The 18,043-nt window shown below is 44.1% G+C and overlaps 1 protein-coding gene across 2 annotated transcripts; it reads right to left on the bottom strand.

The window, feature by feature from the left end:
* Positions 1 to 2,891: 2,891 nt before the first annotated feature.
* Positions 2,892 to 11,541, bottom strand: LOC123061600 (transcription factor GTE4). Of its 2 annotated transcripts, none has more exons than XR_006429127.1 (6): positions 11,231 to 11,541; positions 10,909 to 11,114; positions 10,675 to 10,817; positions 10,150 to 10,265; positions 4,690 to 9,718; positions 2,892 to 3,224 (listed from the first exon to the last, which is right to left on the bottom strand). XR_006429127.1 is itself a non-coding variant. In XM_044484767.1 (6 exons), exons 5-6 carry the CDS (start codon positions 5,305 to 5,307, stop codon positions 3,195 to 3,197), a joined length of 648 nt encoding a protein of 215 aa, XP_044340702.1. In that variant the 5' UTR covers positions 5,308 to 7,714; positions 9,638 to 9,718; positions 10,150 to 10,265; positions 10,675 to 10,817; positions 10,909 to 11,524; the 3' UTR covers positions 2,892 to 3,194. The 2 variants fall into 2 exon arrangements, 1 of the variants encoding a protein (XP_044340702.1); XM_044484767.1 differs by having other exon boundaries at positions 4,690 to 7,714; positions 9,638 to 9,718; positions 10,909 to 11,524.
* Between the last annotated feature and the right edge of the window lie 6,502 nt (positions 11,542 to 18,043).

Below are 18,043 nucleotides of genomic sequence, written 5' to 3' on the forward strand. Positions count from 1 at the left end.
TTATTAGCACTTCTCCGATTAGACTTATCCACGAGTAAACAGTAAGCATGGCATAAAAGGTATGCATCTCATAGCGATACCTAAGCATACTAGCACGTGCAGAACATAGAATCGAACCTTCTATGAGCAGCATATATACGGCTAGCATAAGTACGAGTAAACGAGGGATGAACAGATCATACCCTCCGGTTGGCCAGGCCAACACGGCGGCAGCAGCAGCAGCCTCGGCATCGTCCATGGCCTTCTTCTTAGCGGCGGCGGCGACGGCCATGGTGTCGATGCAGAGGAAGTAGTGGAAGCAGAGGCGAACAGAGTTGGGGACGGATCGGGAGCAGTCACGTCGAGATGCTCCCCAAAAACCTTATTGCCGTTCTCCCGGGCAGGATCTCAAACGACAGGGTTCCGGAGGCACCTGCTCTCTCGACCAGCCGTGCACGCAGTCGTCGGGATGGGATCGCCGGAGGCAGCACAGAGTGAGGAACAGTAGATGACGGCTAGGTCACGCGAGAGGGAGTAAGTGAACCGAACTAGGTTAATTCACTGGCCAGAGCCTTCTTATATAGTCCGTAAGGAAGAAAGTCGTGGGCCTTGCCGAGGCCCACGTCCGAGTCGGCCCACTCCCGGCAAGGGAGTCGACGAATCCTGGCAACGCAAGTAAGTGGGAGAGCAGCCCTTATAAAGAGGTCTCAACTCTCCTCAACTAGCAAGGTGGGACTAAACTTCCCACCACCTGCCATCTCATACATGGGCCTCAAGATTAACCAGGGATTAGTGTCTTATATGGGCCTAAGCCCATCCATAATCCAACACTAGGTAGCTTGGTGTGCAAAACACCAAAGCTTTCCATCTATGCTAATGAAGCACTTATTTTACATGCACACAAAACACATGTGAGATAGTCTTCGAGGAGTGTTGGTAAGATTATTGAAGCGGCTGAGGGGACGGGGGTGATGGTGAGGCGGGATCAGCAACGAAATCCCTGCTGTGGTCATCATCCCCGACGTCGTCGATGTTCCGATCTTCCCATGGTGAAGGGACCGCGACTGCCTGCGTTTGCGATGGTGTTGGGGTAGCACTGGCGAACGTGGTATGTGGTGTTGGAGGTGGATCACTGGATAACGTCAAGGAAGCACAATCTCGTTGGCACCATAGCCGCATCGAGGAAGAGTGGAGGGGATCAAATCTGGGCGATATGGTGAGGTGGATTGCAACCACGAGATGCAATGGACTTAATCTGAGTTACGTTGTTGGAGAGAACATGTGCAACGCAAGTGAACAGCGGGCATGGCAATGAGGTGGATTGCAATCCAAAGAGAGATGAACGGGATTGAGGATTAGTTAAAGGAGAGAAACGGACAAGAGGAATTGGCGGGTTTAGGCAAACATGACTACATAAAAATAGGAGGTTAGAACGAGGTGAAGGATTTCACTCAGACATCTCGGCCATGGGATTAAAGCCGAGTCGACGGTGAACGAGAGGTCTAGTGCATAGTTCCTGTCAGACTATAGATAGGAAGGGTTTTTCTACTCTTATACGCTGGAATTAAATTTCGAAAGCCGGAGCTAAACAAGTAGCTCATGACTCGGCTCGAATCGAGCCGAACTCGATGACTGACGAGTCGAGCCAAATAACATGAGATTGTTTATACTTTCTTTTAGAACAGCTTACATTAGCTAATGGAAATTATATGAAATGTCGATGTCGGCTGGCGGCTGGCCGTACCGTCACGGGCGGACCCAGGATTGGGCCAAGCCCATGGCCCCAAGCTGCTACAGTGCCTCTATAGTGTTGCTACAGTACGTAATGCTATAGTCAACGAAGTAATCCATCATCACGCCCCAGGCCCAGGCCCCTCGGCCTGGGTCCTGGATCTGCCACTGTGTACTATACATGCCGCACACTGCACTCTTTGCAAGATATATGACGTCAACATTTGATCTTCTTTCTTCATACTGAAAAATCACGGATCTGAAACTTCTCGTCATTTGCTTGATCTCACGAACCACGTGACCGAAGATCTCCATGCTTCCTTCATTCATCGCTCTAACCGCTTCATCATAGTTAGAGCTTAGGACGAATCTCTTCATTCCCAGGTCAGCGGCCAGTGCGAAAGGGCCTCGAGTATCACCGAATGAGCAATCCCTTCATGAACGACCATTGAAGCTTCAAGGAACGCCTCGTTGCCATCCCGAATTATTGCCACTGGTGAGTTTGAGTGCTTGGTCTTGGACAACGCCGCGTCAACATCTATCTTTAGACTATCCGTCGGGAGCGACGTCCATCTCGCTACCAGGATATACCGATTTGTACGTTTCTTAGGTAGCCCCACATTCAACAAAAAATTGTCCATAAAAGCATGTGCGGAGAGTGGGCTCTCATAAACTTCCTTATGTATTGCCTTTCTCCGATCATGTCAAATTGCCCAATTTGTCACTACTGTCGTCTTGAATTCCTCTTGTTTAATCGGATCCATGAGGGCGAACAACCACTTTCTCGTCGATGGCTCCGTCGTCTTAGCTAGGTGCTCGGCGATCAGCTCATTTCCCAAAGCCCAGACGCACGTTGCCATCGTGCAACTGATATGGGAGTGTCTCCAGGACTCCATTGCACCATAAATTTTGCATCTGCTGCTCTCCGCTATATGCCTGTGAGCTACAACATCTCCCGCAGGTAAAGAGTGTTGTGCCAACCTCCATCGGAATACTTTCAGCTTCGAGGGTACCTTCACCTTCCAGAGGTTAGCCGAGGACATACTCGGAACGCAAGAACACGAAACAGATTCAAGTGCGGAAGAACACGAAACCGAGGATATACTTCGATTGCATTGCCACAAATCTTTTGAGCAGTGTAATTCATGGCAGAAAATCCGCCCACAAAATCATATATTTAATGAACAATCGAACAACATGACTTCCACACATCCTTGCAGTTCTTCAGTATCATCACAGGTTCAAAGTCTAATTCCAATATAACAACAGACAGAATAACCGACCAGCTACAAACCCCCAAATTACAACCACACTGACACTGGGGTATTCATACAAATCCAGAGTAGGGATATCTAGGCTAGCGATGTTACAGCCACTTAGAAATCATGCTGATACTCATTCGCAAAAGAGGGAAGCGATGTTTAAGTCAACAGCGTTCCGGAACCGAGAAACAATTGACGCTGGTAAAATCATGCAGCGCCACATCAAATTTGATTATCCAGCGCTCCTGCCTCCTGCAACCAAAAAGGGCAACATCGTGATCCAAGGCAAAACAAAATATTAGATATGATCATGTCAAAAAGTGTCAGCATTTATACTCTTTCAAAACATCCTAGCAATAGTTGTAGGTGTGATGTCCAGGAAAACATTACAACTAGAAGGAAAGATATGGTCATGTCAAAAGTGTCAACTATCAGGAAAACACTTCACAAAAGAAGGAGAACAAAGAAATCTTGGCATAAGATTCACAATCTCAAGGAATACAAAATTACTATGATTGATGCTTCAAAGCATCAACAGCAGTTGTAAATGCGAGTAGCAGACATGGAGCAACTCCCCATGAATAATATGACTACAAACTACTCCCCCGATCCAAAATAAGTGTCGTGGTTTTAGTTCAGGTTTTAGTTCTGAACTAAAACCGCGACACTTACTTTGGATCGGATGGAGTAGTATTAGTGGTAGATTCCTTTCCATCAGTGCGTAAAAAGAAGAAGCAGATCTTCAAGCCTCAAAATGCCAAATCAACTAGAGTAGTGATCATGACTACTCAAAACACAAGTGAGTAACAAGGTATACATCCACAAAATCTCAGTTTAAAATGTAACAGACTATAATCAACAATATTAGTATTTTGAAGTGAAACATTATGTCAAAAGCTCCCTCCGTTCAAAATGTACAACCATTGGAAGTTGATGAGATTATTAGAGACTTAGTGTTCTTAGGGATGTGGTTGCAAAGCCGGTTAATCCAGGTCAATGACCTAGCAATGAAGCTCTTTATTCTCAAGTCAGATAACAATTTTATTCTAATCCAAGTATATTTGGGAGCTCTCTGATCTGTACCAGAGGTAGTGGCTTCAGGTCCCAGTGACTATGGTTGAAAACTTGAAATCATCATACTTCAATGATAATGAAATTCTCATCATCTCTCAGCATTCAATTCCCTCTCCAGACAAAACAACCTACTAATTGTCAGGCAGCAAGCTTATACTACTATGCTACAGGACACACTAACAAGATCCAAAACATAGATGCATGACACAAGGATTTTGTACTCCCTTTACAGAGGGAGTACCATTTATGCAGCATCATGTACCCAAGTGTAAAATTTGATACTACTTGATATATGAAACTAAACTTCTTGGACAAAACTTCTTGTATCAACAATGCAATTCACCCTCCCAGAAAGGCATTGTGCCAATATCACTACCAATTCCAATATGACGAAAATATGCACCTTTCTGTCCCAAAAATGGGATTTTCTTCACGTTGGTACAACCTGACGCCCTGGACTTCTTATTATATCATCAAAAATAGGTTTCCATCTTTAACACGGCCTACACGAGCACGTTTGGACAAGATCGCTAAACAGCATTGCAATAAATATGGCCGCTTTGGACAAGATTGCTACCAAGCATCGCAAAATTATGCTGCCCAAATCAGAAACATAAGGACTTCAAATGGACAAAATAATTACCTTCCTCATGGTGGCGAGAGCGAGCAGCCACTCGAGCTTGTCAAGAGTCGCCTCGTCGGCCTTGTCCAAATCCACCTCAACCCTCCCATCCACCTCCTGGATCCACCCGCCTATGTCTGTCATAATGATGGCCGCTTTGTCCTGCAAGTCCACCGGCAGCCGCGGCAACTCATCCTTGAGCCTTGCCCTGCGCACGGCGACCGGCGGCGGCGACGGGAGCGCCGCCAAAATGGAGGCCCACCCTGACTCAAAGATGCGAGAGAGCTTAGCAGCACTCTCATACACATCGTCTCCCTTGTTGTTGTAGGTCATGGCGTTGCTGAAGGTACGCCGGACATCCTTGGCAAAGCAGAGCAGGTTCGGGTAGCGACGCAATTCAAGGCGGCGGCTGACAGTGCCGAGATCCATGGGTTCGGCGATGATGGAGTAGTAGTCGCGGAGTCCGAGTTCGTATGTATCCACCGGCTTGGCGAACACCCACCCGTCCTCATGTTGCAGCAGCCTGTCCAGCAGCATGCGGCAGCGTCCGAGGGCACGGGGAAGATCGACGGCGGGAAGGTAGTTCGTAGGTTTAGGGAAACCGGGCGGCGCTCCGGCCGGGCTGCTTTGGGACGCCATAGGGCCGGCCAAGATGATTTGGGGGGGGGGGGGGGGAGTCAATTTGGGTCAGATCCGGATGCCGTACCCCTTTTATAGGAGACCGCTAGGAATGACACCGGTGCATGGCCCTTGGATCAAGTCAGTGGAGCGTCAGATTTACTTCCTCAAGTTACCACCCATCTCTTGGGGTTTTCAAACTAAACATCCTTTACCATCGATGCTTTCAAGTGTGCTCCCCATAATTACGCTAGGATTAGAGCTAATTTTCTCTGATCACACATCTTTCAATAAATACTCTAGATAGCAACAATTAATCCTGACTAGCAGGCAGAGGCGCGGCGACACGCCGCGCCCAAGAGAGCCCATGTGAGCGCTTTGTGTTATAAAATGGAACAGTGAATAAGAGGAAGAAATCGGTCGAGCAGTATTTTTTGTTTATCGAGCTATTTCACGTAGGTCTTTGTGCATATTTTTTTTAATCAGCAAAGATGTATGCATAAGACATGGCTGCCAATAGATAGATATGATTCTATATAAATACATATATGATCATTTGGTTGACCCTTTAACTCACATAATATACATAGAACATTTTTGCAATAGACAACTGAAACCTGTTGATAAGAATTCAGAAACTGAATCCTTCTGTGCATCATGAAGGGCTTCTCAGAGCAAAAAAGATCACATGAATAATTAAAGGAAAAGGAGAGACAACTTAGTAGAGAGGAAAGGAAAGGGAGAGGATGCATACCAACATGGATCGAGGATGACATGGATCGTGAGAGCAAGCAACAATCTATATGTGTGTGGTACCCATTTGGTGACATGACCAATCCTTCTGTTTCATCGGTATTGAGCTACCGTAGCAGCATATCAAAGCAAGAAGTATCAAAGTTCTAACCAGATCCATGTACTGTAAGTTGCATTGACACCTCAAAACAATCGCCTTACACCTATATTTCTTATATCTAGGCTTCTCACATTAGATATTTAACTTCAAAAAACAGTTTTGAATATGCCTGTTCCACAATATTTCATTTTGTATAATTTGGTGCAAGTATATACAACAACAACGAAAGAAGACGTCAATTAGAGGTTGAATTTAAAAGAGGGCAGAAGGATCAAATATAGGGGGCGCAGCGCAAGCTATTTTGAGATATAATTGTTCAGCTGTAGAATGAAAGACCCCAGGCGCATAAATACTTGAAAGTGCGGACGAAAAATAATAATTCTAAAACAGAATAAGAAATATCCAAGGAAAGGAGAATAGAACACACTAATTACCAATTGTGAAATATGTTTCCATAAATCTGATATTGTATAGCTGCTATAGCATGTTAAAAAAACTGAGAAGCACCGGCCGGTGAGTGCGCGCACTAACTCAGTCCATTTGTTATGAAGAGTTAGCTAAGCTTTTTTCTATGGATTTCATCAATGTTCGTTGGATCAGCGACCCACGGTTCAGGCTCAAGTGACAAACCAGGAATGCTTAGAGGACCATGATCAGAATATTTGAAAAAGATTACCATAGAAACAGGGGAGCCATCATGCTGGAAACATAAGTTTTTGAAACTTTGCATTTTTATTCTTATCATAACTTATGAGCTTCCATATGGTAAAAACAACTTTAGAACTGTCATGTGGATGCTCACCCTGTACTGTGCTATATGAATTCTTCAATTTTTTATCCGGAGATTTCCTTCAACTCTCAAAGTTGGAAAGATCACGGCTTTTGCTAAACTGGGAGCATTCATATGCCATGTCAGGCTTGAATTTTGATCTCTAACTAAAAGAGGGTTCGCTCAACTGAAAACATGTACTGCATGCACAACTACTGTCAGGAAAATGATTGTGGTAAAGAAGCATGATCAGCTAGGGCATCATCACTGGAAATTGGATTGATTATCCAAATTTTATCAGCACATCATGGTGCAGAGAAAAATAAACAAACTACATTGCGAAAGACTGAAAATACCTACTCAGAATTCATGTAATGAGTTTTTCCTTCGGTACGCGGTTGATGTATTTATTAAGTTGAGACCCGCAAGCTGCATATGGCAACCAATAAGGGCATGTACAATGGTGCTATCTTAGGAGTGCCACATAGGATAAATGATGAGGTGGAGGAGAAAGAACTCTTAAGAAAAGGCTTGTCTTCTCTTATTTAAGATAAGACAAGAGATGATCTCTTAGCATAATATGTGTCACCACGTTTTTAGGAATGTCTAGTTATTGAAGATAAGACTAAGAGATGACCCATTGTATACATATTTTTTTGTCATCTCTAAATTACATGCAAAAATTAAGATAAGACTATCTTATCAACCATTGTACATGCCCTAAGAAGAGAACAGAGAAACTCTTGTAGGCACACTCCTTACCATGTTCCCTTTCTTGCTCCAGCACAATATTTTTTCTTGAAATCCTGGTTGGAAAGTTAATTTGATAGTATTGTTTTAACACAAGATTTGATACAATTTGTTACTGGCAACACACATAAACATTCTGCTTGATGATGCATAGTCTAGTGACATGTGTATGTAAATCAAACTGACAACTCAAGATAGAGAGTGCTAATTTTGCTTGTTCGGAGAAAACCTCACGGACAGGTTGAACCCCAACCCTCCGCGTCGTCTCCCGCGAGGCGGCCCGGAGGCCAACCCCAACCCTCGCCGCCGCTCCCTCCTCCCCCATCCTCCTCCCTTGCCGCCGCCCAGGGGCGCAGCCGGGCGAAGCCCTGCTGTTGCCGGCGGCGGCGGGGCCCCTTTGTCTCCCCGCTCGGGCGGTGCTGGCGCGGGCCGGCGTCCCGGGCAGGGTCGTGGAGCTGCAGCCGGGCTCCATGGCGGCGCGGCGGGCTGGGGCGGCGCCCTGCCTCCCCCCGCGGCGGGCGGCTAGGCGGGTGGCGCGTGTACCCGAGACGGCGGCGACTCCAGCGCGGCCAGATCTGGCTCATGGCGGCACGGGCTGCGGGCGGCGCGGGCTGCCGGTGGCCACCTCTGCCGTGGCCGCGGCAGGTGGTGGTGGCACCGCGACAGTTGGTGGTGGTGGTGCGGGCCGGAGGTTGGAGACGGCGGCCGCGGCGGCTCTTCCGGATCTGGCCTCTTGGCGGCGTGGGCCGCAACGGCTAGGGCTGCGGGTGGCGGCCCTGACCGAGGCCCCCTCGGCTGGTCGGGGTGGCGGCGCGGGTGCGTGCCCGGCGGCTGCCGTGGTGGTGGCAGGTTGATTGCGGCGGCGGCCAGATTGTTCTGGTGTCGGCTCGTCTGTAGGCTGCCTGTATAGGCCTTCGACTCCTCTCCTCGGCGTCCGTTCGCTTCTCTCGCCGGTGGGCTGGCCTTCTCCCGGCTGCTGTCCATCGACCGTCTCGCACCTGGTGCCGTAGGACTGAGCTGGTTTCGCACCCGGCAGCAGGACCGACCCGTCTCGCGCCCGGCAGCAGGACTGCGCTCGTCTCGCGCCCGACAACAGGACCGGCCCGTCTCGCGCCCGACGGCAGGACTGCGCTCGTCTCGCGCGCGGTGTCGCAGGACGGATCGATGGAGGCTTGTCGCCGGCCTATTGGGTCTCGGCGCTGGGACCGGCCAGGGGTGCGAAAGGCGGAGCCTTTCCGCCCGTCTCTGCGGTTGGGGTATCGGTGGGGCTCGGAGGACTTGGTGTCAAGGTCTTGGATTCTGGGGCGACGGCCCTGGTGGTGGTGGCGCGGTGCTCATGGGCAGAGCTCGTGCCTCGGTGCTGCCCGGCTGCCACGGCCGTGTGGGCGGCGTGGTAGCCGGGATGTGGTGTTCGGTGGCGGTGTGTGTTGGCCGGGGTGAAAACCTCTCTATCTTCGGACGGACTGGCGACGGCGAAGATCGCCCCCTTCTTGAAGGCGTCATCGCGGCTATCACTGCCCATCGTGTTGCTCCAGGGGAAACTCTGATCCTCGGATCAGGCGGTGGCGGCGCTCCGGTGCCGTATCCTTCCTGAAGGCGCCGCCTTGGAGCCCACGGTTCGTCATATGCGGCTTCACTTCTTCACGGTGTCCACGGATGAAGCTCCCGGCGGCTCGTGTAGTGCTAGGGAGTGTGTTGCTGCGCTCAGCGCCTATGTATCCTGCCTTGGGTGTGTGTGTGCGTTTGTGGTGGGAGCGTGCGGTGGTACTGGACACTGTTGGTCTATGCTTTATATATAAAGCGGGGCGAAAGCCTTTTTCGGTATTTTCCTTGTTCTAATCATATATATACAGGTATTTTATATCTGCTATAAGTTTAACAAAGCTGAACCAGCAGAGGAAAAACAGGGAATACATGCAGATCAGAACATGTAGATGAATAGATCACCAGAGCACTGCTCGATTGATTCGATTTCTCACCTCTGTATTCGGAGCTGCGGGGTTCCTTGAATTCTTTTTCTCCACAAGGATTCCTCAATCACACGGATTGGTCAGTTCCATCTGCAAAGCAATTAAGTGAGGCCAGCATAACCAAAATGGAGTACATAAGAGGTTTTGTAGTATAAGAATATCACTCCATTAATCTTTGTTCACTCTAGAAGTTCTACAGTATAAGAATATCACTGCATTTATCTTTCTTCTCTCTAGAAGCTCTGTAGTATAAGAAGTTTTATATTAGCCACTAAATGGAGTATGTAACATGGCGTATATGCATATATATATAAGCTACTTGAGGTGTTATTGTATCCAAACACAAGAATCTTAAGAGATGGACATGTAAAGAAAATGCTAACTTCAAATTTAATCAACTGATATTCAGATTTGTAATGAAAACATCACTGCCTTCGAAATTTTTCTTTCCCCTTGACCTTGGAATGAACAAAAATGGAGGCACACAAATTAATTCTTGCAAAGGGGAAATGACCCATAACCTGAAGATTGGGAAATCAGAAGAAACAATTCGTCTACAGCTTGTGATCTATAATTTGACCACTGTGATTTCAGCCAAGGAGAGTGATGCTTCCAGTTTCCATCGAGTGTGACAAATCTGGAAAAACTAAACATGTAAATACGTGTTTCGTCTGTATATTCATACATATCAGTAGGGATATCATACTATTTTTGCACCAACCAGAAAAAAAATCAGATTTAAGCAGACAACTAAATATGGAACATGTCGTTAGTTGTGGATGATAGAGTTGAACTTGATTAAATTAAACTTTATTTCAAAAAGATGGTGAGGTGCAAAATCACAATGATATCAAGTTTGTTTCAAAAAAAAAAACAATGATATCAAGTGATGCATATTTATTGTCCAACTGATGCCTTCAATTTCAATCCCCTGAAAATAATCACATCTAACCCACCCCACTCTACTGGCTTGATAATAGGTAGGCATAGAAAAGATCCCAAAAGAGCAATTTCCAGCTACAGAGAGAAACGACAAGAGTAAATACCTTGAAAGATTGTTTGGACCTTTCTCCCTCTTATTCTTGAAAGGCAACATGATTTTAGAACTCTGAAGTAAAAAAGGAACATTGGTAGCCGCTGGACCAAAGTAACTCACGCCAAGTTCTCAAGCGTGGCTCCTTCACTCTACCTGTAACAAACAAAAACAAAACAAAGATGAGATATCCCAAAAGAGAGAAGACAACAGGAAGCAAAACATGGTCCAGCCCGACGGCAGGTACCTCTTGATATGGTGGCTCTACCCCCCTCCCTTCTCCATCCCTGAATCATGGCCGGTGTATTGCAAGGAGGGAGAGAAAGGAGAAACGGAAGAGACGGCCATCGAGGCGTTCCTGATCTGTAGAGGTAGAATGTGAAGAAGGATAAGGTCCAGGGAGCTGTTTCCTCCTGAGGCACACAGGTGAATGGCGACCGGCAGCAGCGAACCCTGGATCAGAGGCCAACGATCGGTAAAATCGGCGAGGAGCTCGAGCGAGAGAATGGGGCGTGGGGTGGGGGAAGAAGAGATGAGAGAGGAGCCGGGAGTGGTGCATCGGCAATGACCGTTGCTGGATCACGGCGGGAGCGGAGCGGCCAGGGATGGACATGGACCGGTGGTGGCCTGGTGGTGGGGTGAATGGTCTGCTCTCCTCTCTCGTCTTCTCTGGACGCAAAATTAACAAATTTGACTCAAAGCGAAAGTATTTCACAAACTATGTCGATGATAGCATTGCGGTAGCAATGATGAACGTAGCATGTAGTATTGGTGGTGGATCACTGGAGAACATTAAGGAGGCACAATCGTTGGCACCATAGCCGTGTCGAGGAGGATTGAAGGGATCAAATCTGGACGGTATGGTGGTGAGTTAGATTGCAACCTCCCGCAAAAAAAAAAAAAAAAAAAAAAAAGTTAGGTTGCAACCACGGGATGCAATGGACTGAACTTGAGTTGCGTTGTTGGCGAGAACTCGTGTGACATGGACGGCAAGCATCGCGATGAGGTGGGTTGAAATTTAAAGAGAGATGAATATGACTGATGATTAGTTTAAGGAGAAAGAGATGAGAGGAATTGGCGGGGCTAGACGAACATGGTTGCATTAAAAACAGAAGATTAGAATGATGTGAGGGATTTCGTTCGGATATCTCGGCCATGAAAAGCCAAGTCAACGGTGAGCAAAAGGTTTGGTGAATAGTTAATGTCAAATTACAGATAGAAATGGTTTCCCTATTCTTACATGTTGGAATTAAAAATCGAAAGTCGAAGTTAACCAAATAGCTCGCGACTCGGCTCGAATTGAGCGGAACTCGATGACTAACGAGTTGAGCCAAATAACATGACATTGTTTATATTTTGTTTTAGAATAGCTTACATTAGCTAATGGAAATTATATGAAATGTCGATGTCGGCCGGCGGCTAGCCATACCATACATGCCTCACAATGCACTCTTTGCAAGCTAGTGGACGTCAATATTTGATCTTCTTTCTTCATACGAACCACGTTACCAAAGATCTCCAACTGTAGAAGCAAAGACAGTAGGACTACGGGAGCAAGCACATGCAGAACACAAGAACACAAAATCGATCAAAGTGCGGAAGAACCTCACCAAGAAAAGAGCTCTCCAAAGGGCGTGCGCACGGAGAGCTCTGCTCCATCCAAATAAGAAGAAAATACTCAGTGGAGCCACCCGAATAGTTGGTCGAGCACGGAAGAACAGATCGATCACCCAAAGAACTTCACACACGAATCACCTCTGGAGCACCCGAATCAAAACAGAAAGAAAAGGTGAAAAACAAAATTTAGAGACCTTTCCTCCTCCCCCTCCTTCTCCCTCACGGTGAAAACAAAAGAGCTTATGCTCTTCCTGCTTTGGCTGCTGTCTGTGATTCTCTTCGCGGGTACTCCCTCTGTAAAGAAATATAAGTGTTTAAATCTTTCTTTACGGAGGGAGTACTAAATTCAGGAAGTGAAATAAGACAAAGATCACTAGAACAAAGACTTTGTGAAATTACGGTCCAGTGGTCCATGTTACATTTTCCCTCCAAATCCATATACTTCGATTGCATTGTCACCAATCTTTTGAGCAGTGCAATTGGTGGAAGAAAATCCACCCATGAAAACATATACTTAATGAACAATCCAACAACATGACTTCCACACATCCTTGCAGTTCTTCAGTATCATCACAAGTCTCAAGTCTAATTCCAACATACCAACAGATGGAATAACCCACCATCAATTCAAACCCCAAAATTACAACCACACTGATGCGGGTATTCATACAAATCCAGAGTAGGGATATCTAGGCTAACGATGTTACAGCCACTTAGAAACCATGCTGATACTCATTCGCAGAAGTGGGAAGCCATGTTTTAGTCAACAGCATTCGGGAACCGAGAAACAATTGATGGTGGTAAAATCATGCAGCACCTCATCGATTTTGATTATCCAGCGCTTCTGCCTCCTGCAACCAAAAAGAGCAACATCATGATACAAGGTAAAACAAAATATTACAACTAGAAGCAAAGATATGATCATGTCAAAAGTGTCTGCATTTATACTCCTTCAAAACACCCTAGCAATAGTTGTAGGTGTGATGTCCAGGAAAACATTACAACTAGAAGGAAAGATATGGTCATGTCAAAAGTGTCAATTATCAGGAAAACACTTCACAAAATAAGGAACATAAAGAAATCTAGGCATAAGATTCACAATCTCAAGTGCAAAAATTACTATGATTAATGCTTCAAAGCATTCTAACAGCAGTTGTAAATGCGAGTAGCAGACATGCAACAACTCCCCGAGAACAATACGACTACAAACTAGTACTTGTGGTAGATTTCCTTTCCATCAGAGCATACAAAAAAAAGCAGTTTTTCAAGCTCAAAACGCCAAATCAAAACAATATTAGTAGTGGTGGTCATAACTACTCAAAACACAAGTCAGTAACAAGGAAGACATCCATAAGCTCTCAGTTCAAAATCTAATAGACTATACTCAGCAATATTAGTATTTTGAAGTGAAACATTATGTCAAAAGCTCCCTTCATTCACAATGTACAATCATTGGAAGTTGTGACAGATTCATGGTCGGCTAAAATTGTGGGTTGATGAGATGGTTAGATACTTGGTGTTCTTCGGGATGTAGTTGCAAAGCTGGTTAATACGGGTCAATGACCCAGCAATAAAACTCTTTATTCTTAAGTTAGATAACAATTTCATTCTAATCCAAGTATATTTGGGAGCACTCTGATGAGTACCAGAGGTAGTGGCTTCAGGTCCCAACGACTATGGTTAAAAATGTGAAACCATCATACTTCAGTGAAAATGAAAGTCTCATCAACTCTCAGCATCAATTCCCTCTCCAGACAAAACAAAGTTGGTTGCTGCTACTAGTTGTCAGGCATCAAGCTTATCTTGGTAGCTAAGGAAAACTACCAGACCAGCCCTATACTACTATGCTACAGGACACAAGGATTATGCTAACAAGATCCAAAACAATTAGGTATTTCATATCTCACAGTACACGGTGAATATGTATATTTCTCAATTCCCACAGCTTTAGATGGATCTTGAACAATCATCCTGTGTATGTCTGGAAAAAAACAAAGTATCTCTATATAGCTCATAAATTCTTTGGAGTAACTTTTCCATGCCAATCTAACATTATCACTAATGCATGCCACAGAAAACAACAAAAATCTCCATCCCACAGCTTTGATCGGAAAAAAAGGTGGTGCGCCATATATTACATTTATACAGTGGACAGTATTTCTATGGTGCACACCTCAACAGCAGCAGCGAGACTGTAGGGGGCCTGTATCGGCCCAGTGGGAACTAGGGTAGCACGGACCACATGCCTACGGCCCCGGAGGGGTCGCTCGGCCCAACTCATGAGGCGGCCCACCAACGGGCACCGCGAGCCGAGAGCCCGTCGTAGACGCAAAGCCAGGCCCCAAGAGCTCGAACCAGGGTTTTGGTGGATTTCCCGTAGCTCAGAATCAATCCCTCGACATTTGACACGCCGGGTAGGGGGCTTGGTTTTTGCGCCTCAAGCTTCAGCTCTGCCATGGCCGACGACTGCGCATGCCGCGTCCAGGGCCGCTCCATCCGCCTCTAGACGGAGCCCGTCGTCGCCTCTCATGTCATGAAAGATCCGTTCTCCGGCCTTCCTAGTGAAGATGCCGCTATCCATCTTAATAGCTTCGTTGATTTGTCTGACATGCAAAAGAAAAAGGATGTCGATAATGATATTTTTAAATTGAAGCTATTTCCTTTTTTGCTTAGAGATCGTGCTAAAGTTTGGTTTTCATCTTTGCCTAAAAATAGTATTGATTCATGGAACAAGTGCAAAGATGCTTTTATCTCTAAGTATTTTCCCCCCGCTAAGATCATCTCTCTTAGAAACGATATTATCAATTTTAAACAACTTGATCATGAACATGTTGCACAAGCTTGGGAGAGAATGACATTAATGATACGTAATTGCCCTACTCATGGTTTAAATTTGTGGATGATTATACAAAAAATTTATGCCGGATTGAATTTTGCTTCTAGAAATCTTTTAGATTCGGCCGCGCGAGGCACTTTTATGGAAATTACTTTAGGAGAAGCTACTAAACTCCTAGATAATATTATGGTTAATTATTCTCAATGGCATACTGAAAGATCTACTACAAAAAAGGTGCATGCGATAGAAGAAATTAATGTTTTGAGTGGAAAGATGGATGAACTTATGAAATTATTTGCTGATAAGAGTGTTTCTTCTAATCCTAATGATGTGCCCTTGTCTACTTTGATTGAGAATAATAATGAATCTATGGATGTGAATTTTGTTGGTAGGAACAATTTTGGTAACAACGCGTATAGAGGAAATTTCAATCCTAGGCCTTATCCTAGTAATCCCGATAATAATTATGGTAATTCCTACACCAATTCTTATGGAAATTATAATAAGATGCCCTCTGATTTTGAATCTAATATTAAAGAATTTATTTCTTCGCAAAAGAATTTTAATGCTATGATTGAAGAAAAATTGCTTAAGATTGATGATTTGGCTAGGAACGTTGATAGAATTGCTCTTGATGTTGATTCTTTGAAACTTAGATCTATTCTACCTAAGCATGATATCAATGAGTCTCTCAAAGCCATGAGAATTTCCATTGACGAGTGCAAAGAAAGAACCGCTAGGATGCGTGCTAAGAAAGATACCTTTATAAAAGCGTGTTCTTCTAGTTCCTATGAAAATAATGATGAAGATCTAAAAGTTATTGATGTGTCCCCTATTAAATCTTTGTTTTGCAATATGAATCTTGATAATGATGGGACTGAATATGATCCATCTTTACCTAGAAGGCGTTCTAAGAATTCGGAATTTGTTGATCTTGATGCTAAATTTGATAAAAGTGGGATTGAAGAAATTAAAACCCTAGATGTTGCTAAACCCACTATTATGGATTTCAAGGAATTTAACTATGAAAATTGCTCCTTGATTGATTGTATTTCCTTGTTGCAATCCGTGCTAAAGTCTCCTCACGCTTATAGTCAAAATAAAGCGTTCACTAAACATATCGTTGATGCCTTGATGCAATCTTATGAAGAAAAACTTGAATTGGAAGTTTCTATCCCTAAAAACTTTATGATGAGTGGGAACCTACTATTAAAATTAAAAATAAAAATTATGAGTTTTATGCTTTGTGTGATTTGGGTGCTAGTGTCTCTACTATTTCCAAAACTTTGTGTGATTTGCTAGATTTCCATGATTTTGATAATTGCTCTCTAAACTTGCATCTTGCGGATTCCACTATTAAGAAACCTATGGGAAGAATTAATGATGTTCTTATTGTTGCTAATAGGAATTATGTGCCCGTAGATTTTATCATTCTTGATATAGATTGCAATCCTTCTTGCCCTATTATTCTTGGTAGACCTTTCCTTAGAACGGTTGGTGCAATTATTGATATGAAGGAAGGGAATATTAGATTTCAATTTCCATTAAAAAAGGGCACGGAACACTTTTCTAGAAAGAAAATAAAATTACCATATGAATCTATCATGAGAGCCACTTATGGATTGCCTACCAAAGATGGCAACCTAGATCTATTCTTGCTTGTTATGCCTAGCTAGGGGCGTTAAACGATAGCGCTTGTTGGGAGGCAACCCAATTTTATTTTTATTCCTTGCTTTTTGCTCCTGTTTAGTAATAAATAAATTATTTAGACTCTATTTTGTTTGTGTTTTTTGTGTTTAATTAGTGTTTGTGCCAAGTAGAACCATTGGGAAGATTTGGGGAAAGTCTTGTTGAACTTGCTGTAAAAACAGAAACTTTAGCGCTCACGAGAACTGCTGTCGTTTTTATTTGGAAAGTGCTATTTAGTTAATTATTTTTGCAGATGATTAATAGATAAATTCCTCACGTACAGCAATTTATTTTAGAATTTTTGGGGTTCCAGATCTTGTGCTAGCTACAGATTACTACAGACTGTTCTGTTTTTGACAGATTTTGTTTTTCGTGTGTTATTTGCTTATTTTGATGAATCTATGGCTAGTAAAATAGTTTATAATCCATATAGAAGTTGGAATACAGTATTTATAACACCAATATAAATAAAAAATGAGTTCATTACAGTATCTTGAAGTGGTCTTTTGTTTTCTTTCGCTAATGGAGCTCACGAGATTTTCTACTTTAAGTTTTGTGTTGTGAAGTTTTCAAGTTTTGGGTAAAGATTTGATAGATTATGGAACAAGAAGTGGAAAGAGCCTAAGCTTGGGGATGCCCATGGCGCCCCCAAGATAATCTAAGGACACCTAAAAGCTAAAGCTTGGGGATGCCCCGGAAGGCATCCCCTCTTTCGTCTACTTCTATCGGTAACTTTACTTGGAGCTATATTTTTATTCACCACATGATATGTATTTTGCTTGGAGCGTCTTTTATGATTTGAGTCTTTGCTTATTAGTTTACCACAATCATCCTTGTTGTACACACCTTTTGAGAGAGCCATACATGATTTGGAATTTGATAGAATACTCTATGTGCTTCACTTATATCTTTTGAGCTTTATAGTTTTGCTCTAGTACTTCACTTATATCTTTTAGAGCACGGTGGTGGATTTGTTTTATAGAAATTATTGATCTCTCATGATTCACTTAGATTATTTTGAGAGTCTTAATAGCATGGTAATTTGCTTAAAATCCTAATATGCTTGGTATGCAAGATAATAATAAAACTTTCGTATGAGTGTGTTGAATACCAAGAAAAGTTTGATGTTTGATGATTGTTTTGAGATATGGAGGTAATCTCAATTCTTGATTTGTGCCGGAATAGGGGGCTTCCCAGATCGATCTGAATGCTGACCGTCCGATCTATGGGTCCAAGCTGA

Source organism: Triticum aestivum, chromosome 3A (genome assembly GCF_018294505.1).
Source record: "Triticum aestivum cultivar Chinese Spring chromosome 3A, IWGSC CS RefSeq v2.1, whole genome shotgun sequence".
Classification (NCBI taxonomy): Eukaryota; Viridiplantae; Streptophyta; class Magnoliopsida; order Poales; family Poaceae; genus Triticum; species Triticum aestivum.